This window comes from Rhinolophus sinicus, chromosome 16 (assembly GCF_057876585.1).
Source record: "Rhinolophus sinicus isolate RSI-liver-muscle chromosome 16, RSI-T2T, whole genome shotgun sequence".
Taxonomy (NCBI): Eukaryota; Metazoa; Chordata; class Mammalia; order Chiroptera; family Rhinolophidae; genus Rhinolophus; species Rhinolophus sinicus.
This window is the reverse complement of record NC_142516.1, coordinates 2,039,882-2,063,637: the sequence shown is the minus strand read 5'-3', so window position 1 is coordinate 2,063,637 and position 23,756 is coordinate 2,039,882. Positions and strand designations below refer to the sequence as shown.

Below are 23,756 nucleotides of genomic sequence, written 5' to 3'. Positions count from 1 at the left end.
GGGAGACGTGCCTCGGGAAGCCCGGCTGGCCATCGCATTTGCAGGAGGGAGAGCTGGCCAGGCTTGGGTCGGGCCCCAGTGGGTTTGTGGGGGGTTCATGCTAACACCGCTCGCACTTCCAGGAAGGAAATCAATCTGATCCAAAACCCTCTCCACGTTGTATCCATCACAGGAGAAAAACCGTCGTGGGCGCTGTAGTCTTTGCCAGCCTGACTGCACAGACCACACTGCCCCACCATCACTAATACCCCACCCCATTTCTGGTTCACATTCAAGGGTGAGAAAATGGAGTGAAAATTCTCTGTGACCAGAAAGCAAGAAGCCCTCCTGGGTTTCGCGGCCACGTGCAGTAGGAGACACACACAGGATCTGCATGGGGGTGGCCGCCAGACCCCACAGGGCCAGTGCCGTGCAGAGGGAGTGGCCGCTCCCTCTCATGCTGAGACGGGAGGGCAGGGATCGGGTTCTGCGCGTGGAGGTTGACCCCTGTCTTGTTGTGGGGACAGAGCCCCAGAGAGCAGTTTCCAGGCTCTCGGCCTCACATGGAAAGGTGCTGGCTCGGGTAGTAGATGGTCATCAGCTGTGACCATCAGCTGTTACTGGTTAGCCATTGGCCACTGATATAACTGCCGTGACTGGGCTAGGGGGTTGGTTGGTTGGCAGGCAGAGTAGTGGACAGTGGATTGCAGATCATGTGGCTCCTGCTTCCTGTGTCTCCAACCCGGCCGCCAGCGAGAATATAGTGGTGTGACTCCCCTACCTATGGCTCCGTGGGTGTTCCTTTTTGGCCTCACCATATCCTGTGTTCTTATGTGGGGAGCGGGAGCTGAGACCCCACATGACACCCCACATGACACTTGTGAACACAAGACAAAGAGCAAGATTTGCAAACTAGTATGAGAGAAAGGCCACTCCTAGGGCGACACGGAGCGGCAGGATGGATTTAACATGGGGGAGATGGGGGTGGGGGCAGGGAGGGCTGATGTGCACTGCAGTGGTTCAGGTGGCCGTGACGAGGGCCACTGCCCAGGTCTTGGCTGTGGGGATGGACAGGATCACAGATGAGACGTGCCCACGCTCCTGGTTTGCGGGAGCCACTGCCTGCAGCGTTAGCGGCAGCTGGGCGGTAGGCCTGTCGTCATGCGTCTGCCTTGTCTGTCCAGCACCTGCTCCAGACCCCAGGCTCCGGAAACCACCCGTTCTCCGCAGCTTGCGATTGAACTTCCAGTGGATGCAAAAGAGCCCGTCTTTCTTGATCGGATTCAGAGCAACTTTTCAGAGCTGGAAAGAATCACCCTGATATTTTCAGCTAAATGACCCCCTGTCACCACTGCTCTGTTTTCTCACCGAGCCTTCATTTGGCCACTCCATGCCTTCTCACCTCAGGTCACAATGTTAAGACAGGTCTGGCCTGATGACAATTCGTCACCCTGCTCCCGTTGTAACTGTAACGCTGGGCTGAGTCCTGAATGCCTGGGGGCATCACAGCACTCAGGGGACCTGACACTCAGCACAGCCAGTGTGGTGAGCAGACAGCGATGGGGAGGAAATGAATCTGGAGACCCAGGAGGCATGTTTCACCTGTCACACGGTTTGCAGGTTCGTGTCCTGGAGCGCGTGTTTGTCTTTCTCAGATGCAACTGGCAGACACGCGAGTACGTGAGTCAATATCCATCAAGCCCTCAAAAGCCCTCGGCTTTTCATGATTACGATGTAAGCACTGTTTTCGATAATAACCATGGTAACAGTGGTTGTTATTACTATTAATTGAAGACCAGGAACTTTGAATAGCAGAGAGGATAAAGCCGAAACAGCATAGGTGACTAAAAAATAACTGTTTTGGACAATCCATTCTGAGCCCTTTAAAGCAGAAGACGAAATAGCTGCTCATTCATGAATAATGGTTAACCCTCTCCCTTCCTTAGATACTCCCCAGGGCAGTTTGTATTTTCCAAATGTGGCCACCCCGATACTCCCGTCTCCGGAGCTCTCTCTGCATTGTGATGGTGCCCCCGTCACCCCATCTCATCTCATGGTGTGACCTGCGTCCCCTCTCCTGGAATCTGGGCAGACTTCGTGTTGCCTCAACCAGTAGGGTACAGAAGAAGTGCTGCCAGGTCACAAAAACGCCACGCACTTACGTCCCCTTCTTCTCCTGGAAGGCTGCCCTTGGCACCCCGCCGCCGTATTGGGACTCAGCCAAGCAGTTATGTGGACAGGCCATGTGCAGGTGCTCCGGCCAACAGCCCCAGCTGTGGTCACGGCCGACAGCCAGCAACAATGGCCAGGTGTGTGAGTGACGAGGCTGCAGGTGACTCGAGCCCCCAGTGCAGAGTCTTCTCCAGCCTTCAAGCCGCCCGAGCTGACGTTGTCCCTTCTGAGCCCTGATAAAAACCACAGCTTTGTGAGCAAAGAAACAATGGTTGTCTAAGCACCAAGTTTGCGTAAGTTATTATGCATGATAGATACCAGAGTGTAGTGCGGTTCCTGGAAGGGGGGTGCTGTCATAACAAACACCTAAGACACATGACATTGGCTTTGATGCCAGGTGGAGAGAGGAAGCTGGAGAAGCATTGGGAAGACTGTTGGTCAAGATGAAAGCATGTGGCAGTGGTCGTAGGCACTTAAGGGACGGTGCCGAGCAGGCCGACATCACAGCTTTAAAGGAAGGGCAGTGAGTGCCCTTGGCGGCGTGAGGTCTTGTTGTGCCAGAGCAGCACGTTTCGTACCACGGCCGCCTGTGGTTTCGTGGAAAATCGGAAATAGACTTAATGAACTCAGTGAGCTGTCTGGAGTTTCCAGACAGAGTCTTCAAAGTACCACGTGGATGCTTCTAGAGGTCAACGATGAAAGAAGTTAAAGTTTGACCTGTGAGCTGTAAAGGGACCAGGACTGGCTGCATTTGAAATAAAACGACCTTGCCTCCCCTGCCCCTGCTGGTGATAAAGGATGCTCAAAGGAAGGAATGGCTTCCAGGGTTCCAGTCCCAGGACAGATAAACTAACAAATTCATCCTCTCAGAAACCAGCTATAGATGCTGGACAAACCCAAGAAAAGAGTTAGCTGAGGCCTCAGTGGAGTGGACGGCAGCAGGCAAATACTGGGTGGGCAGAAGACTATGCCTGGGGCGAGTCTCGTTTTCTGCAGCTGTGTCCAGACGGCTGGGTCGGGTGGCGGTCACCAGGGCAGTGCCGGACAGTGGGAACTCTGATGGAAAGAGCCGCCATCCTGGCTGGAGGAGGCTGGGCAGGCAGGGGTGCCGGACAGTTAGGAGGGACCCAGAAAAGGAGAGAGCCAAGAAGGGGGCACACATTCTGTATAAAAGTCCTGCCGGGGACTCTTGCTGGAGCCCGAAGTACACGTGCGTAGAGCACACAGAAGCTGGACTGAGAACTGCGATTCGGTCATCGTAGGCGGGACAGAGTTGGCGGTTTGGATCTAACCGAGTAAATGGCCCGTTAGAAATGCCAGTCCACTGGAGCGATACCACAGAAGACAGAGCTGCAGCCCAGGGCCATAACGGTCTCCAAGGGTCAGGAAAACGGGACACACATGCAAGGAGAAAGACCCTGAGATGGAGCCCATGTTGGAGTTACCAGACAACGACCGCCATTTGCCACTCTGCTCATGAGAAAAAGGAAAAGTCTCTCAAATGAATGAAAAAATAAAAAAAACTCAAGCAGAGACATGGAAAATGCAAAAAAGTGTCCGAATGGAAATTTTAGAACTAAAAAATAAAACATCATAAATTTTAAAATTTGCCAGATGGGCTTAATTAGCAGATTGGACAAAATTATCAGTGAACTTGAATCTAGAATGATAGAAATCACCCAATGTGAAGAAGAGAGAGAAAAACACTGTGAAATTGGGTAACATCTGAGGCAGCACCCACGACATGCTGAGAGGAAAAGAAAACCTCGCACCCAAGAATTCCAATTAAAGGAGTGGCGCCTTTGACGATGAAGAATAAGACATTTCAGTGGGCGGACAGCGTCCTTCTTCAGGAGCCTGCATTACAAGCGAAGCTACCGGGCTCCGGGGACAGAAGGAAGGACCCGGATGGACACATGCATCTTTAGAATGAATGGAGAACATAAGAAATGACAGGTATACAGGGAAACAGAAAACGACTATATTCCCCTTAATTTCTTTAAAACACGTATGGTTGGTTAAAGCAAAAAGTAGACACTGTCTTTGGGCTTATAGTGTACATGAAGTTACACATTTGACAACGATACTAAAGAATGGAGGTGTGAAGGGACCTGTAACTGGCAGTGTGGTACAGTGGTAACCGTGGGCAGACTGTGAAACATTCGGAGTATGTATCGTAGGCCCTGAATAACCACGAAACTGACAATGCAAAGATGTACCACTTAAAAGTTAGGAGGTTAATTATAATGGAATTATTTAAAAACAATCAAATGATCTGAAAGAAAGAAAGTAGCAAAGGGACAATAGCAAACAGACAAACAAAAAATATCAAACAAGACCCCTAAATATTAATAGAATAAGTGCTCTGATTAAAAGGCAGAGGTTATCAGACAGATTTAAAAAAAAAAAAAAAAAAAAAAAAGCGAGACCCAACTCTATATGGTCTGCAAGAGAAGCGCTTTAAATATAAAGACAAAAAACAGGTTGAAAGTAAATGGGGGAAAATATATACCATGCAAACAGTAGGAATAAATTGAACTCATTGATATCAGATAAAATAGACCCCAAGACAACGAGTGTTGCCAAAGATAAGGATGGGCATTTCGTAAAGGTTAAGAGGACCAATTCATCAGGAAGACACAACAGTCATAAATGTGTGTGCACCTGATGACAGAGCCTCAAACTGCATGAAACAAACATGACAGAACTCCAGGAAGAAAAACAACTCTACCATTGTAGTAAAATATTTTAACTCCCCTTTCCCAGCACTTGATAGAAGAGCGATAAAAGCAGACAGGACCTGAACATTATCCACACCTGACATAACTGAGGTGTATGAAACATTACAGCCAGCAACGGAAAACGCACGTTCTCTCTGAGTGCAAACGGTCTGCTCACCGAGACAGACCATATTCCAAGCCACAGAACAAGTCAACTGAATTTAAAAGAATTGCTATCACACAGACTGGATTAAGAAACTGTGGTACATTTATACAGTGGAGTATTACGCAGCCATAAAGAAGAAAGAAATCTTACCATTTGCAACAACATGGATGGACCTAGAGAACATTATGTTAAGTGAAATAAGTCAGACAGAGAAGGACAAATACCATATGATCTCACTTATATGTGGAATCTAAAGAAAAGAATAAGTGAATGAACTAATCAGAAACAGTTTTGGAGACACAGAGGAAAAACTGAGGGTTGCTAGATGGGAGGGGGGGTGGGGATAAGGGGGAAGGTGAGGGGATTAGAAAACAGTCAGTAACCACAAGATGGCCATGGGGTTTTGAAAATTAATTTGGGGAACGTAATCAATAATGTACAGATTAATTTGGGGAATGTAATCAATAATGTACAGATAGGGTATCCGATGGACACGTGTCCCATTTGGGAAACCACCTCAGGGGTGATGTAGATGCCGGATCACTGCACTGTACACCTGAAGCTGAACAATAATGAATGCCAACTAAAATTTTATATATATATATATATATATATATATATATATATATATATATACTTACAAGAAGCGGAGCACAGCATTAGGAATAGAGACAGTGGAAATGTAATGGCTGTGTGAGATGTCAGAGGGATAGTGGATAGGGGGAGGGGGGTTCACACAGTGTGAGGGATATAAATGATAAACGTCTAAGTATTACTTTGTCTTATGTACCTGAAACTAATAAAAAAAAAAAAAGAATTGCTATCACACACACTATGTTCTCTGACCACAAAGGGATTGAATTAGAAATCAATAATGATAAGATAACTAGGAAACTCCCAAACTTATGGAGACCAATAACATCTAAATAATCCATGCTCAAGGAAGGTATCAAAGGGAAATTAGAAAACACTTGAAACTGAATGATCATTAAAACAGTACATACGACAGTTGATGGGATGCAGTTAAAACAGTGCTTAGAGGAAAATTTATAGCTTTAAATGGCTTGTATCAGAAATAAATAAAGGTCTAAAATCAATAACCTAAGCTTCTACTTCAAGAAATAAGAAGAGAAAATCAGCCCAGAGTAAGTAGAGGGGAGAAAATAATAAAGATAAGGAAAGAAATAAGAAACCAACAAAAATAGAGAAAATTAACAAAGCCAAAAGCTGATCCTTTGAAAAGATCAAACAATTGACAAAACCCTAGCTAGACTGACCAAGCAAAAAGCACAACACATCAATACAGGGAATAAAAACATGGTTGTTACTTCAGATCTTAAAAAAGATAAGGGAAACAATAAGAAAATATTTTGAATAACTTTATGACAATAAACTCAACAACATTAAAGATGTAGTGGATGTGTGAGGGATATAAATGATAAATGTCTAACTAGTACATTGTTTTGTGCACCTGAAACTAATTTTAAAAATGTTAAAAAAAAAAAAAGAAGAAGATTTAATAAGAGACTATCATGACTAACTTTTTACTAACAAAGGTGACAACTTTGCTTAAAGGGACAAATTCCTTGAAAAATACTACTTACCCAAATGTACATAGATGGAAGAAAAAATCTGAATATCTCTATAGCTATTTTTAAAAACGAGTTTTAAAATATAAAGAAACAAACTTTCCCACCAAGAAAATTCCAGGCCCAGATGGTTTCACTAGTGAATTATATCAAACAGTTAAAGAAGAAATAACATCAAATTTACACACCCCCTTTCTGATAACAGAGGAGTAGGGGAACCGTCCCAACTTGTTTCCTGAGGCCGGCATAATCCTACTACCAGAACAGATACGGGCATTACAAGAAAAAAATCCACAACTACAAACCAATATTCCTTATGACCACAGACAAGACGACCCTAACAAAACTAGCAACTCAGGATGTTTAGCAACACATGAAAAGGACAATGCATTATGACCAAGTAGGGTTTATCTCAGAATGCAAGGATGGTTAGCATTTGAAAATTAATCACCGTAATTTACCACGTTAACAGAATAAAGGAGGAAAATCATATGATCTATTCAACAGATACACAAGAAAAGCATTTGACCAAATTACACATCAACTCATAAGAAAAACCCTCAGTGAATGAAGACGAGGCCTCCATCGGCTCTAATGGGTGGCGATGTGAAATCTGCAGCTAACGTCGTCCTTAATGGTGGTGAACGCTGCACCTGTCAGCCTGGGAACGAGGCAAGCCTCCCCGCTCTCACGCTCCTGTTCACCGTGTGCTGGAGGCTCACGTTGACGGGCGGATGAGAACGAAATAAATGCATACAGATCTGGAAGGAAGTGCACCAGTCTCTGTGGGTGAAATGCCACCTTGTGTCACATGCACGGGAGCAAGGACTTTCATCTCTGCTGCGCCAGCCCCTCCTGCACTTCTCCCAGGTCTATGTCCTCTGAGACACGCCAAGGACACGTGACGCTGGGCCATGTACACGCCGATCCATCACTCAGGAAACGGAGCCTCTGGGGAAGGCCTCCCGTGAGCCCTCCCTCTGGGGTCACTGCTCGTGACCCCGAAGGCACTTGGTTCCCACCACTGCAGGCAGCAGCCTCACATTTCTTTACCTAAACAAGGGCTTTGGGAAAAGGGCAGGCCCAGCAGTCTCCTGCCTCGCTGACTTTTCGCCCTCGCTGACTTTTCCTAAATTGCAGGTTGGTACAGAATTTCTGACTGGCTCCAAGTTTTTTGTTGTTGCTGCTGACAAAATGCTAGCCTGAGAGACCGTGGAAATTGACACGTCATTTCATTTTGCCTTTTTTTCTAAACCATTGACCTTCACCAGCATGTTAATAGCCTTTGTGTCTTTGTCTCAAATTGCACCCTGGGGAATGGACAGTGGGCAGGTGACACCTCGGGCCTCTGTGGCAGTGCGTCTCTGCAGATGTAGATTTGGGGCTGAGTGGGGCCCAGTGGGGCCGAGTTTGGAAGAGGGGGCGGCTGTAGGGAGGGCAGCAGGCAAGGGAGAGACCCACGCTGATCCCAAGGGTCCTGGGTTTGAGGCAGCCTCTGCCACGTCAGCCCTGTAACGCTGAGCCAGTGACTCCCTCATCTCTGCCTCAGTTTCCTCACATGTAAAATGAAATAACAGCAGGGAGGAGATAGCAGAAGAGTTTAGCCCAGTGCCCGGCACAAATTAATTGTTGGGTAACAGCTCTGTCAGTGTCCCCTGGTGGCTCTCCACTACAAAGGGGCACTGAGGTGGGACCCCACCCCACAGCAGCCCTCTCTCTCTCTTCTGTCCCCATGACACACGTCCCCCCGCCGCCTGCCTCTCATGGGCTCCTCAGGGCGCCTGTCCAGCCACCTTCCCCATACATCCAGCTCCACCATCCTGTTTCTTGGCTTGCAGCCTCCCCACCATCAATATTTACCTAGCTCTTTCATTTGCTTGGCTGTTTATTTTCTGTCCCTGCCAAAGGCTGAAAAAGCAGCTCTCCAATGGAAGTCTGTACCCTACTCCCTGTACCCTGTGAATGCCACCTTCTATGCAAAGGGGGTCTTTGCAGATGTGACCAAGTTAAGGGTGTGGACATGGGGAGGCCATCCTGAATGTCTGCTGGCCATCACAAGTTCCTTAAGGGAGGAGCCAGAGGTCGTCTGACACACACAGGAGGTGGTGCAAAGGTGAGCAGAGTCTGGAGACGCTGGACTTGAAGACGGGCGTGATGTGGCCACGAGCCAAGGAACACGGACTGCCACCAGAGCCTGAGCTGGGCAGGAGGGACCCTCCCGGCAGCCTCCGGAAGGAGCATGGCCCTGCCCGCACCTTGATTTCGGGCATCCGGACTCAGAGCTGGGGGAGAATGCCTGTCTGTTGTTTGAAGCCCCTGCGTCTGTGGTCCTTTGTTCCGGCAGCCGCACGACACAAGTTCGGTCCCAAAAGGTGTGGACGTTATCTGCTTTACCTTCAGGAAGCTTTAGTGGAGCAGAGAAGAAAACTAAACAAGTAAATATTATTACATCTGACTGTAATAAGAGCCAAGAAGAAGACAAAGCAGAGTCGCGAGCTAGAGAGAGATGGGGTGGGCTTCCCAGAAAGATGACATCTGAGCTGAGACCTGACAGAAGCCAGGGCAGGAGCCATGCAGGGTTTGGGGACAAGAGGTCCCCGAGAAGATCAGCAACCGCAAATGCCTTGAGACAGGCATGTCGTTGGTGCGTCCCAGGGCCACCAGGATGACGGTGCAGCTGGGGAGAACTGAGCTGGGAGAGAGTGAAGGGACAAGTTAGAACGGCGACAGGGGCCTCATGACAGAGGATGGGGGACATCGCAGGGCAGGGTGAGCAGTGACTCTCGCAGGGTCAGGATGGCAGAGAAGCTGCACCAGCCCTGCTAACAGTGGACGTGGGAAAAAGAGAGCGAATCCTGCATGGTGTGGACGGTGGCTGGCGGGATTTGCTGACGGGTGGGGTGTGAGCTCTGAAAGAAACCAGAGAGCCAGGCGTGCCCCCTGGCCTGTTGGCCGGAGCAGCAGGAGGAGGGGGACGGGGCTGGAGTGGGGTGTACAGAGCTGTGTGGTCAGCATGTCAGGTACGAGAGATGATGAGATGGCCAGGCAGCTGTCCGGATGGACGCTGGCTCCGAGTCGAGTTCAGGAAGAAGCTGCACCAGATGCATGCAGGGACACATCAGAGACCGTGGTCAGCGCCGTGGCCTGGAGCAAGTGCCTGGCACAGAGATGCGGGGGGCAGAGCAGTACCGCCCCACCTCCAGGAGGTGGGAAGATGAAAGGACCAACCAGGAGCCTGATGAGGGCCACCAGGGCAGTGGCCTGCCGGGTCCCAGGACGGAAGGGCTCCAGGATGGGGGGTGTATATGGGACCCGAGTGCTGCTGACGTTTTCAAGTGAGATGAAGACTCATTTCTGACCATTGGTTTGACAACCTGGAAGTTGCTGGGAGCTGGGCTGAGAGAGACCTGGAGGGGAGGGTGTGGACGCAGTCAGTGAAGACCTCACTTCTGTAAAGGGGAGCAGAGCAGTGGGGCCGTGGGGCAGGGGTGAAAGGGAAAGAGGTTTTCTTTTCCAAGAGGGACCAATGGCAACCTTCCATGCTGGTGATGAGCGCAGTCATGCAGAGAAGAGAGGGCCTCATGTATGGGGGGAAGGGTGGTGCTCCATGGGGCACAGCCAGGCAGAGGGCCTGTGACCCGGATCTCCTGACGGGAGCCCCTCCCCTCCCAGCTCTGACTTCCTCCTGTCGCCAGAGTCACGCCATCAGAGGGGGGTCTGCAGTGGGAGAGGGCGTGTGTGAGAGCAGCAGGAGAGTCAGAGCCGGGGGGCTGAGGCAGGGCGCCTTGTGAAAGGTCGCAAGTTCAAGTGGGACCAGTCTGCACGATGGTGGGGGTGGATATTGCGGGGTCTGAGGACGAGGCCTGGGATCCCAGCTGGACAAGGAGGAGGGATGCTGCCTCATGGGGAACGTGAGGAGGGCTGCAGCCAACGGAGTGGGGGTCTCGGTGCTGCAGCTTCTGGGTGAACACCTGCAAAGGAACCCCATAAGGCCCAGGGGTCTCGTGAGAGGAGACATGAGCCTTAGCACGGGCCGACACAGTAGAGCTAAGAATGGTCACGGCAGTGTGGTCGCACCGTCTCTGAAGTGACTACTCCGTGTCCAGGAACGAAGGGACGGTGCCCGTTTCTTCCCTGATGACCCCTGAGAGTTAGAAACCAGCTGAAGGGCACAGCAGCCCCAGGAGCCAGTGAGGGAAGGCAGCCGTGAGTTCTGGGGACAAGTCTGTCACCGTCGCCCGGGCTGGTGCCCGCAGCCCCGAGAAGGTCCTCTGTCTGGTCTGGCCAGTCACACAGTGGGTCCTCAATTCATGCGTGTCAGTTTCACAAGGACAGTCCGGGCCAGGAGGCTGAGAAGGAAGGGCTGCGGCCAGGAAAGGCTGTGCAGGCACTGGGCTGAGCGTGAAGGCCGGGCATCCTGCTGGCTGGGAGACAAGTGCCTGACAGCTCGCTGGGTTTGGCCCCATTTGCTAGGAAATTTGCAGAGACAGGAGAGTTAGTGCCGTTGCCTTGGCAACCGCTCTGTCACATTATAATGAGGCTGGCAGTGGAGAGAGGCTTGTCTTAAAGAAGCAGGAAGCATATCGATTTGCCGGCGGCTTCCCGAGGCTCCTTCCTGGCGCTCTGGCCCAGTTCCACCAGGAGGACAGCAGGAGAGGGGATGGTGGGGGTGCCCGGGACCTGCGGTACCAGCTGAAGAGCAGAGTAGGGCCTGATGGCTCCATACCCCCTGGGCCACGTCCCAGCACAGCTCTGGGGCTCAGGGCTGGTGTGAAGGGACAGGGCAGCCGCCCCAGGCCAGCCGGGCACGCACCCACCTCTGCTTGGAGCCACTGCTCTGAGGAGCTACATGGAACGCCAGCTGGGAAGGCAGTGGGTAAGAGGAAAGACAAGAATCTAAGGTGGTCAGCACAGAGGTGTGGCAGTGTCACTGACTTCAGACCACCCACAGGGGTGAAAGGAAGCGAAAAACTCAGGGGAGCCTGCTGGTGGCACGGGAGGGGGCGCTGAAACCCCCTAAATTAGAAGTGGGGCCACTGACAAGAGGATTGTGGCTGCAGGACTGAACATAAACATTACAAACCCCGACAATGTGAAAATAAAAGAAGCACTAAACACGCAAAGACGGGAAAGAAGAGGCCAGAGGAAGAGGACACGACAACCGCCCGTCTTTCTGACCAGGACATGGCCGACGTGGTCAGAATGGGAACGGGGGACAGACACGCGTCTGAGGCCGACGGAGAGGGGTCTGCTGGACTTTCTTTCCCACATTAGAATGTTCTTCTAGGGGATAATAGCCCATGTGGTGAAGATAAACCAGCTTTAGTTAGCAATTTCTTCAGTCTCCCCTTGGTGTCCTGTCCTTTTGTCAAGTTCAAGTGCAATCTAGGGCCTCTGAGTTGCACAGGACGTGAGGGACGATCTCGTGGTTGTGCGTGAGGCACTGTCCTGGCATTTCCACGGCTGTGACTCGTTCACTCGACTCAGCCAGCAGGGAAGGCCTGGCCTCATCAACCCCACTCGCAGAAGGCGGCTTGCTCGCGGTCACAGGGTCGGGGTGTGGGTTGTACGGCGACCACCAGCCAGTGACGACGCAGGTTGTTGTGGGTAGTGGGCTCCTGCTATGGTGTTCTCCTTTGTATCCTGTTTCCTGAAAGTGATAGAACAATGAGTCTGTAATGTTCTGAAAACAGCTTTCTTAAGATATAATTCACATACCTGACAATGCACCCATTTAAAGTGTACAGATCAAAGGTTATTGGTATAATACATCATTATTTCTTTCGATTGTGGCAAAAAATTATACATATATATGTACATATGTGTATACATACATATGTAGTAAAATTTTAGCCATGTTTAAGGGTACAATTCAGTGGCATTAATTACATTCACCATATTGTGCGTCCATCACCACTGTCTTTTCCAAAACTTTTTATCACCCAAACAGAAATTAAGTAATCACTCCCCATTCTTCCCACCGCCCCCCACTCCCAGTGTCTGGTAATTTCCAATCTGCTTTCAATCTCTATCAATCTGCCTGTTCTAGATGCCACATATTGTGAGCGGAACCATATAGCATTTGTCCTTCAGTGACTGGCTTATTTCACTCAGCAGGATGTCCTCAAGGTGAGCCCACGTTGTAAGATGGGTCAGAATTCCCTTCCTTTTTAAGGCTGAATAATATTCCACTGTGTGAATGCACCACATTTTGTTATCTGTCACCCGTCGATGGACACTTGGGTTGTTTCCATTTGGGAGCCAGTGTGCATAAGGCTGCTATGGACACGGGGGCGCAAATATCTGATGCAGACTCTGCATCTATTTCCTCTGGGTGGGTATCCAAAAGCAGGATTCAAAAATAAAGATGATCCTTCTGAAGTTGGATGTTAGATCTTAGTCCACGCGAGGAAATCAAGGCGGCTTCCTCCTCGTGCATAGAAATAAATGCCCCAGGACCGGCATTCGCATCCCAGCTCCCTAACCATGCCGCGTACCTCTGAGCCTCTGTCCTCTTCCACACACCGGGGACAGTGGCAAAAGGCTAAGGGAGAAACGGAGGTGGGGTGCCTGGTGGGCCGAAGGCTCTCAACGCACTCTTAGCACCTTCTTCACAGTTCTCTCGATGTTTTTTATCAAAGATTTTAAAATACAATGTTCAAATGTTTTTACCCATTCTTGTACTGGATCTTCTCAAGACATGCAATGTCGGCAGTATTCATTCCCATTCTACAGAAGTGGAAACTGAGGCTGTGAGACACGACCTGGAAGAGAAACGACAAGACACTGTCCCTCCAGCTCCAAATGCAGCACTCTCTGCCGACACCTTGCTGCATCTCTCAGCCGTGAAGGGCCCCTGGGGCTCACAAAGAGCTTTCTTTCATTTATTCCTGGGTCAATAAAAGAGAGGAGGGGACAGAGAGCAAAAGAACTCCCACAGCTCGCCTTCCCTGTTCTCCCAGCACCATCTCATCTCAGAACCTCAGGTCCACCAGGAACTCTGTCCTTTGAACTCCTCCCCGGGGGGGAAAGCCCGCCCCTTAAAGCCCAGCCCGACTTTGCTTCCTGTCCAGGCCACTCTGCCCTCTGGGGCTCAGAGGACAGACCTCCAAGAAGGAAGGTGAGGGAAGGCGTGGCTGCTGCAGCACAGTCTGCTCTCCTCAAGGCACATTTGCTCAGCGCCCTCACCCAGTGCCCAGAGGATGCCTCCTCCAGTGCCAGGTGCCACGGTGACCCTGCAGGAGCTGGCATCTTGTCCTTGCTCTGGAACTCCCTGCGTGACCTGACTTGAGCTACCCTCCCCCCTGCCGCAGGGCTCTAGTGTCCCCTTCTGTGATGTGACAGGGCTGGGCCATATCACTCACACAGCTCTTCCTCCTGGGGTTATTGGGTCTGGAGACTCTTGCTGGTAGAGATGTTCTTTATAGAGTTTCTTTTCCAAAGACTCAACACTAAACAATGGGACATGCTTCTAGATGCCTATTGCCACCCTATCTTCTCAGAAAATAAAGGTGCTTGGGGACTTCTCCCCACAAATGAGGAATTACAATGGAAAATGCTGCCCCCAAAACAAGCTCCTGAAGTGAGACTGGGATCAGCGGCTGGAAGTACATTTGAAAGGAGAGCATAGGGTGACACAGACAGGGAGGACGCTCCCCTCCACACCCACTGGGCGGTGGTCCCCAGGGCTGGATGTAAGAGGGTGGGAGGGGCTCGGGTCTGGAAGCCACTGCCTGGCAGGTGAGCTGCTCTCCTGGGTTCCCGCTCACCTGCCAGCCAAGGCTTCTTCCGGGAAGCTGCCTCTAGCTCTGCGCCACCCCCACCCCGCCCTGGAACCTCCTTCTTGGGTCAGAGCCTCAGGTTCTCTCAGAAAAGAGTGACCTCTGAGGACACGGTCCGCTTTTCTGTTCCATACCTCTAGGAGATGCCAAGACTTTCATCCTAGGCCCCACCCCAGCTGCCACTCACCCCTCCGCATTCTGCGTCCACTCATGGAGTCTGGAGGGCCAGGGTCCCCAGCACTGGCCGCCCCTGCGTCCGGATTCCAGATCCCAGGGGCCTGGACCTCAGCGGCCGCGGCCGCAGGCCAGGAGGGAGTTTTCTCACCGAGTTAAATTTCCCCCGCCTTTTTGATGTCACATCCTGTCCCAGCCTGCTTCCCCGCCGGCCGCCGCCCTCCCTGCTCCCGCGCGCGACTGTGGCGCGCGGGTCCCTCTGCGCCACCCGCCCCCGCCCCTTACCAGCAAACTTTTGGCACCCGCCGGCGAGCCGCGCCTCCGAGCGGGGCGCGGGGAGCCGCTGGAGGAGGGGCCCGGAGGGGCCGCCCGCCCCGCCCCGCCCTGCCGGCCCGCCCCGCCCGGGGCCGCGGAGCTGGGACCCATCAATATGCAGAGCGGAGGCTCCGCGCAGCAGATCCCGCGCGCCTCCGGCTCCGGGTGCTGAAGGCACGGGGACACGACCAGGTGCCGCCGCGGAGCCAGCAGAGCCGGGAGCGCGTCCGCGTCCCCACCGCCGCGCTGCCGCCGCCGCCGCCGGCGAGCCCAGGCTCCTGCATGCCAGGACGTTGGAGGTGGCAGCGAGACATGCAACCGGCCCGGAAGCTCCTCAGCCTCCTCTTCCTCGTCCTGATGGGCACCGAACTCACTCAAGTACGTGCATTCAACGCCATTTTCCTCCGTGCGTGCGAGGCGCCCGCCCGGCCCCCTGCGAGCCCGGCAAAGTCGGGGAGCAGCTCCGCGCAGCCGGTGCCCCCTGCCCCGGCGCCCGAGCCCCGCGGTTGGGGTGGAGGGAGGTGGGGTGCAGACGAACCGAGACTGGCGCCGAGCGTCCCAGGACCCCCAGACCTGGCCCAGCGAGGCTGCACAGCGGGCCCCCTACTCCCTGCCGAGAAGTTCCAACGGCAGCACGAGGGGGTCATTTAGCTGCTGTTGTTATCCGGGGGGAGCTAGAGCAGGATGTCGAAGCCCCCCAACCCCCCGCATTTTCAGAGGTAGATCTGACCTGACTCCCACCCAACCCCCCACACCCCGCTCTTCTGAAACGTCCCTGCCTTTGGTTACAACGCTGCCCTTGGTGCTCCCCAAGCAGGCGATGGCAGTGGTGCCACTGAGACCAGACCCAGAAGGGCAGGTGGTGGGGTGTGCCGGGCTGGGGTGTTTTGTGGGCTCAGTGTGGAGGGCTGGGGGGGGGGGTTGTGGCCACATGCTCAGCATGAAGTGTGAGTGGCGAGCCGCCATGTGCGTGTGGGGACCTCTGGGCATTTCGCGTGGGCTTATCGTCCCCTGAACAATGTATCAATAGAAAGCCTGACTCCGGCTGGTATTCTCCATTTTAAAAATGTGCTTCTGAGCTGGCAGGTCTGGGAGGAGGAGGAAGGCTGTCTGTGAGCGTTGGGCTGGCTGTGTTGCTTTGGCACCATGGTGTTGGGAAGAGCCTGCTAGCGTCGGGAGCCAGGCTGCTCGGCAGTGACATTAAAATGCCCTTTTGATGGTGCCACTGTGCCATGCTCTGAGCTGAGACGCTGGCCCTTTGCACCTGCAAGTCCGGGAGGGGGGAGGGCAGCCCACACCTTAGCCTCAAGCCCCAGATGCCCGACCCTCCCCGCCTCTCAGAACAAAAGAGAAAACAAAAGAGAGAAGAGAGGGTGCGAGGTGGCTCACAGGAGAGAAGGCTCTGGAACAAGCTTCCTGGTTTTGCCCGAAGCACTTGCTTGCTCCCTGGCTCTGCTGGAAAGTGCAGCCTCCGCCAGCGCCAGCGTGTTGTCCCACTTAACCTCCGAGGCCCCAGACAATGGCCAGTGGCCCTGAAGAGGTGCAGCCGGGGTCTGTGAGAGAAGTTGTCTTGGTGGCCAGGCAGGCCTGGCCGAGGGGCAGGCTTTTGCCCTGCGGATGGACAGGTGCATGTGTGCACGTGCACACTCACCCCACAGACACGAGCACACAGGCATGAAGGAGCCAGGCAAGCAGACATTCACGGCTTGTGCCTTGTGTAGGCTTCTTGGAGAAGAGTGGCTGGTGCTGGGTGGCCTGGGAGTGGCTGCCCTGAGGGTCTCCAAACCTTCGTGGCCTTCTCACCTCCAGGTGCCCTAAGCGTCTGTCCCCATACCACAGCATGCATCTCCTCCATAGGCTCGATCCTCCTCACGTCTTTTTAAAGATCCCTGTTCTTCGAAAAAACTTTTGGTTCAGCTTCAGTTGGAAGCTTTGTCTCCATGCTGAGAGTGTTTGCCCATGTATCCTAACAGTGGAAGCCATCTGAATCTCGGCCAGACCCCCCCCCCCCACACACACACACACCCTGACGTCGCATCCCGACTGTCCCATCAGGACCCTGGTCAGCTCCCCTGGCCTGCAGCCCTCCCCTGGGGCAGGAAGAGAAATGTTTTCTTTGGGAGGTTCCTCTTCCTGAAGCGGAGCCTGGGATCTCTCAGGGGGATGTGTCCCTCAGGGCAGCTCCTTTCCCCTCCCCTCCTTTCCCCTCCCCTCACTGCTCTGGGTGACCCAACCCTCCCTGTGCCACCTCTGAGCCTTCAGAATCTTCCATGGGAGGCCTATTGTCTGTAATTGTGGTGAGATTTTAGAGGAAAGGCTCAAGTAGCTGAAATCGCTCCAGTGAGAAGGAGTTAGAGAGCGGCTGCCTTGGTCCCGCCCAGGTGGACCCCTCGGGCCACTTTAGCAGTAACCTGTAGGGTGGGGCCTAGGAGTGGGAGTGGGTGTGGGTGTGGACGCAGGGCTGGGATGCTCTGAATCGGAGGCTACGTGGGGACATCCATGCCCAAGAATCTTGCTTTCTTGATCCCAAAGTGATTCGACCCTAGGGAGCCACAGTACAGGGTCCCTCCTTTGTAATTGGATTCGATACCTCTGGGCTTCAGGGGAGGGAGAACAGAGCGCTGGTGGTTGACCTATGTGGTATCTGTCTCCCCTCCACCCTTTTCCTCTCCCACTTTAGGTAAACGGCTCCCATAGCCATGTCCTCACCTCTAGGGCCCTTCCAAGGGACATGAGGGTCCAGAGCCGCTGTGTTTATGGATTAGCCTGCATCGAGTGGGGAACAAGTCAGGAACATATAGATTTTACCTGCATGTTACCAATGCTGCTAGAAGGGCTCAGACAGACGGGCCATGGGAGCAGAGCACATGGCCGTGCCATCGGTCCTCCCGACAGCTCGCTTACGATGAGCCACTCAATCACATGCCAACTATTGGTCAATGGCCTACTAAGCGCCAGGCTTGTGGGCCCTGATGAACTCTGACCTCAGACAGAAAGACGTTTTCCTTGGTCTTGTTCTGTGATTTTTCAATAAAAGGGCTGGCGTTTCCCACCCCTTGAGAAGCATCGTATGGAGTTTCCCAGCCAGGATGGGCAGGAGTGGATCTCTCTGTTCTGGGGGGCCTGGGACAGTGCTAGGGCTCCCCAAGCTCCCGGCCCACCTCAGATAGAAGCGTGTTCCCTGTGTGGGACGGCCTGAAAGGGCTGGGAAGCTCAGTAACAAGGACCTTGAACCCAGCTGCCCTAACTCTCACCCCAATCCCACCAGGCACAGTCTGGTGATCTTGAGAGAAGCTTCTGACCTCTCAGCCTGAACGTCCACCCTTTGGGACCAAGGAGGACTAAACTGGAGGAAGTCTCCCTACCACAAACCCCAGTCCCGTTCTTTCAGCCGCTCCCCCGTCCCTCTTTCCACACACAGTTCTTGGATGTCAGCTGGTCAGGTTTAACATGGTCAAACCTGGGCTTACAATGCCGAGCAAGTCCGAGCCTCACCATCCGGCATCGGGCTGACGGGCTTTGTGGGAACACTCAGGGCCTGCCGTAAGATTTGTTGAAGAGCCACGAGAGTCTGAACCAAGTGGGATCCCAGGGAGGTCTGCCTTGGGAACTGGAGGAAGCGTGGAGAAGGGTGACGTGTGAGCCGGGCCCCATGGTTGCATCTGGGTCCAGCAGTGAGCCAGGGCAGGAAGATGGGGCAAGAACAGGTGGGCAGCAGGGGGCTTGCACACAGAAGCCGAAGCATGAAGACAGACGGGTGGCCGGAGGGGGGTCGGGGGGACACCTTGGTGCTTGGATAGAGCTCAGTAAAGGTGTGCTGAGAATTGGTATTTAAGAGTGAAGCAGAGCCTTTCTCATCAGCCCTGATAACCCCAGGCCGGGTGTGGCCTTCTTAACCTCCTGAGACCCAGGTGGGATTCCAGCTGTAAATGACCACAGAGCTCCTTGAGTGCCAACTGTGGTTGTCGTGTGCCTTCAAGCTTTATGGGGTGACTGCTGTGTGCTCGGCCCCAACTTTGATGAGCTGTTTTCAAGTCTAGGTGCCTGAGTAGAGAGGTGAGCAAACCCCGGGCTGCCATCTGGGAGGTGTGGTGGGTGCTGAGTACGGATATGGCAGGGGTCACAGTGGGACTGGCATGGCGTTAGCCCCTCAGGACCCCGCTGAGGCCCATCGCTGTGAATCTGTTCTCTTGTTTTCAGACTTAGCTCACTCTACAGTGAGAGACCCCAACCCACTGCCCTGAACAAATGTAACGAGAATTAAACACCCACATTTTGTCACGTGCTCACGCCTAAACTTGGGCCGGATGACCCAGTGACTTCCTGTCCATTTGCCCCTGCCTCTCGTCTCCCCCAGTTAAACGTCTAGGGCCACATCTGCACTGGACACTGAGTGGTGGTGGTAGTAGGTGTGGGAGTTCGGGGGGCCCTGGGGTCTTTTCCTGAACCAGTTACACAGTTCAGAACACATGGAATGTATTCTGCGTTCACACTGCAGTTGGCCTCTGCCCCAGGGGACTCCACGGGAGAGGGACACTCCCAAGTCAAGCCGTAAACCTCAACCCTAGGCAGCTGCTTCGTCTCTGAAAGCAATTTGCTTCTCATCCCACTGACTCCAGTCTTCCCTAATAAAAAGAAAGGTAATTTTCTGCCTTGGGTGATATTTATTACTAAAGTTATCAGGCCTTGTAATCAGTATTAACATCAGTGTGTAAAGTAATACAAAACTAATTAGTAGCTAAACTGAATTAGATGCATGGCAACCAGAGCCCAGAGCCGGGCTGATGGGAGGGAACCAGTTTGGGGCTCTGAAGATGCTCTGGACGTGCTTCCCACTCTGAAGCCAGCAGCCAGAAGGTCCCTCTCACGTGGAAAGACAGGGAAACGCATATCACTTTGTTTTCTAGATTATTACAATGCAAGCAACTTGCCAGGAGCGTGAGGCACTGAGGGGTAACAGCAGTAGCCAGGGTTAGTATTTTCTGAGGGTTAGCACGTGTCGAGCTCCCTGCCTGGAGCTTAACCTGGGTCACGTCGTGACAGTCCCCACAGCCCTCTGTCATTGTCCTTATTCTCAAAAGGAGGAAACCAAGGCTTAGGGGGGTTAAGGAACCCGCCTAATGGCCCAGAAGTAAGTGACAGAGGCCAGGTGTAGTCTCAGGTCAGTCTGATACCCAAGACACCTGAGTTCAGGTTCTTGTTAGGACAGAGAAGAAAATAAAAAGTACAGAAAACGGCTCAGTGTCACTGAGAACCAGTAAAGAAGCCAGAGCACGCTGAGCCTTGAGAGGTATATTTGAGGGTCTGGTCAGCTGTCCCTCTAACTGTGTGGCCAAATGCTCGCCTGCCACTGACCTTGAAACTTGGTTTTTTAGTAGGGGAACAGCAGGGCACAGGGAGGAGTGTTTGGCGGGGTCAGAACGTGATCATTCCTTCTTACCCCTAAGGATGGGTGACCTCGAACGAGACCCTTCACCCTTGAGGAACCGACACCCAAGACTTTGGAAATAGGACCCAGTTGTACTTAGCTCGTGGCTCCGGGTCCAAGGAAGGCCTTCTCGCTGACACCAGCTCCCCCTCCTTCTGTACCCAGGTTAGCTCTCTTGACAAGTGCCTAGTGACAGTGGGAGATGGTACCTTTGCTCTCAGCAGTGTTCAAAAGACGTGGGCCCTGCTCGGTCTGACCCAGGCAATGGGCATTTGGCCTGTACAATCCTTATATGCAGTTCAATGACATTTCACATCTGACTGGCGGTCAGTAAGGGAGCAGGTGACTATGAAGAGTCCAGGTAGAAGATGGGGGGATGCTGAACCCCCAGCCTTTGTCCACAAGCAGGTGCTCAGGTAACAGCGTCACCTCAGAGACGCTTACCCGACGCTCTTCAGTCCCACGCAGCAGGTTTAGTGAGCACACACGATGTCCTCGGAGCTCAGACCTCCCAGCAGAGATGGCGTTTAGTGCTCAGTGTGGCTGTCACCAGGGGTTCTGGAGAGCAAGCAACTCCCACTTGCTTCGGGTGATGTGTTGGGTGTCTGAGGGTCAAAGAAAAGGCAGAGACATATCTGTAAATATTATAAATAACTTACTCAACACCCCAGGGTGTTGGTTGTAAGTCTGACAGCTTAACAGGAGTCAAAAGACGCAAAGCCAGCCATTTGTCAATGGTTGTGCTCTCAGTTATGAGTCCCCGTGTCCCTGCGCCGCTAAAGCACCCACATGCTCCGCTCCAGGCAGCCGGCCCGAATCTTGTCCTTTTGATGCAGGGGCAGAATCAATGTGAGTGGCAGTTGGGGAGAGGGTGTCAGTGAGTGGCGTGATCGAGTTACTCCACAAGCAACTCCTGGGACTTGAAAATAGGCGATTTCCCCAGAGACAGCAGCAACTTTTGGTGGAGGTGGCTGAGAAGGTTTCCGAGGCCACGTCCGGCTCAGCAGGCAGGGACCCTCGTCCTTGTGGGATGGTGGTGATGGCCCTGAGGGCGGGGAAACTCAGTCTCTAGAACCAAGCAGCACCAGAGAGCTTGCTCCAGCCAAATGCTGCATCCTGGGCATTTCCTGCATCCCCAGCTGGACCCCAGAGTGGACTCTGAGATGTTTTTATAGCAACATCCCCGTCTCATTCATGTCGGCATCAATTAATTAGTCAGGATCAATTACTTATTCAGTGGAAAGCAGACTGTCCTGTTCAGCTAGTTGTGCTGAGTTTCCTCACCTGGAAAGTACAAACGAAACCAGTTCAGCCCAGAGGGAGATATGCCCACTGAATTATCTTGTCATGCTCTTCAAAGTGCCACCCAGAATGGGATCCATTTCTGTTGGGCGACTGACAGAACACGGACCTGTGGCCCCGCGGTCTGGACGTGAGCCAGTCTGAGGCAACAGTTATGAAGGGAGCGTGGAACTTTCCAGAGAGGGAGAGCAGGGTATGGGAGGGGGCCAGGGTGGGGAGGGGTCGAGGTGGGCTGGCCCAGCTCTGGCCCATGTGTCTTCCTCACACATGGCAGAGGGCGGGCAGGAACACTGCAGGGACGCACGTGACTGCAAGCTGCTCAGACGTGGCAGTTGTCCCCTCGCCTTCCTCTGGCCAAAATGTCAGGCCACACGGCCATGCCCGACGTCGGTAGGGAAGCCCAGCAAGGCGCCTGGCGATCAGCCAGGAGGAAAATCCTCTTACAGGAAGGACGTGAGGGGCAATCATGTCCGCCCCTGTGTAGACCCGAGGCCACAGGGGGTGGAATGAAGGGGACACTTGGATCAGACTGCCCGTGGTGGTCCTGCATGGCTGCTGGAGAGAGGGGCCAGGACACCGCAGGCTTCTCCCAAGCTGCCTGGCTCGAGACCAGTCCATTCTGCGTCAAGAATCTCCTTCCCCAGCAGAGGAAGGGGGCCAAAGGGCACGTACAGGGCGTGTGGAGCAGAGCAGCTCCATGTGGCGCCCGTTGCTCTCCCCTCTCCCTCCCACCCCTTCCTTCTCTCCCAATCCCTTTCTCCCAATCCATCCCCTTTCCTTTCTCTTCCATCTCTTTCTTCCCTCCCTTTCTCTCCCCTTCCATGTGCAATAGCTTGAAAATAATATGCCTATTTTTAAATAGCAAAAGGGCATCCAAACTTTGTCCTTTAGGGCATGTCCCTTTGCCAAGGAGCAAGGGGACTGGCTGGACCTGGGCAACTTCCCACCCCAAGGACCTCAGTTTTCTATCTGTGGAATGGACACATCAGATGTGTGGCACAGCTGTTGCAGGGCTTCACTGGGTCCTGCCCCAGTACCACGTGAGAGCACGTCCCTTGTAAGAGCGACAGGATTTGGGGCAGCAGGATGCATCCCAGTTAGGTAACATCAGTGCTTGTTTGGAGAGCCGTGAAACAGGGCTGTGGAGGTTGCCATTCTCGTTTGTTTGCATGCGTGCTGGTGAACTTGCCCAGAGCCCACCAAGGTCAGGGATGGGATGGGCTGGCATGAGGACGGAAACCTGGCCAGTCCGGTGCGTCATGACCAGTGACCCAGCATCGCAGGCCTGAGCCAGGAACCATGTGGAGAGGGCCGGCTCACAGCCTTCCCACGTGCAGGCGTAGGCGACAAGGACCTAGGAATGTTCTGGCAGAAATGCGTGTGCTGGGCCCCCATGCACTGTGGAGTTGTGTAGGCATCTGTGGTCACGCAGACCCTGCTCCTCCCAGGATTCGTGAGACTTCCCGGTGACCGTGTGCTGTGGTCTGGATGTTTGTGTGTCCCCAAAATTCCTATGTTGAAATCCTAACCCCCAAAGATGAGGGCTGTAGCAGGTGGGGCCTGTGGGCGTCCTTTGCCCTCACGAACGGACTCAGTGCCTTATAACGGGGCTCCCGGGGCCTCCCTGGCACCTCCTGCCCCATGGACACAGCGAGAGGGCGCTGGCTGTGAACCTGGAAAAGGGCCATCACCAGAACGTGACCTGGCCGGGGCTTGACCTCGGCCTTCCAAACTCCAGAACTGTGAGCAATAAATTTCTGTTGTTTATAAGCCACCAGTCGGTGCAATTTTGTTACCTCAGCTGAGCTGACTGAGACGCCATGGCATGTGAAGGGCAGAGGTGCGCCGTGTGTTTGAGCTTGGCCTGGGTAGCCAGCTCACCTTGTGACCTTTGACGGGTCTCGTCATCTTTCTAAGCCTCACCTGCTAGGTGGAGCCGGCAATAGCACGTGCAGTTAATTTGAGGGTGTCTGGGCCACAAACCTGCTCAGTCGCTGTAATGAGAGATTCAGTTGCAAAAAGAAGCTGTGTGGAAATTGGGGTTTAAATTCCTCCTTAAGCATACTTGGTGTTCGCCGACACCACAGACCCTTTAATTGAAATGCCTTCACTCTTCAGCAATCCATAGTT

The 23,756-nt window shown here is 53.2% G+C and overlaps 1 protein-coding gene and 1 long non-coding RNA gene across 3 annotated transcripts in view; one reads left to right on the top strand and one right to left on the bottom strand.

Moving 5' to 3' along the window:
* Positions 1-5,874: 5,874 nt before the first annotated feature.
* LOC141571210 (uncharacterized) lies at positions 5,875-14,750 on the bottom strand. 2 transcript variants are annotated; one of them, XR_016019300.1, is made up of 3 exons: positions 14,595-14,750; positions 13,124-13,390; positions 5,875-12,276 (listed from the first exon to the last, which is right to left on the bottom strand). It is a non-coding gene; the product is annotated as an uncharacterized LOC141571210 (long non-coding RNA). The 2 variants fall into 2 exon arrangements; XR_012496002.2 differs by having other exon boundaries at positions 13,299-13,390.
* A 97-nt stretch (positions 14,751-14,847) lies between these two features.
* Positions 14,848-23,756, top strand: part of OLFM1 (olfactomedin 1) — a 38,119-nt gene continuing 29,210 nt past the window's right edge. Inside the window, exon 1 of the mRNA XM_019756768.3 lies at positions 14,848-15,274. Coding sequence (XP_019612327.1) covers positions 15,179-15,274 — 96 coding nt within the window. The 5' untranslated portion in view covers positions 14,848-15,178. The remainder of the gene's footprint in view (positions 15,275-23,756) is intronic.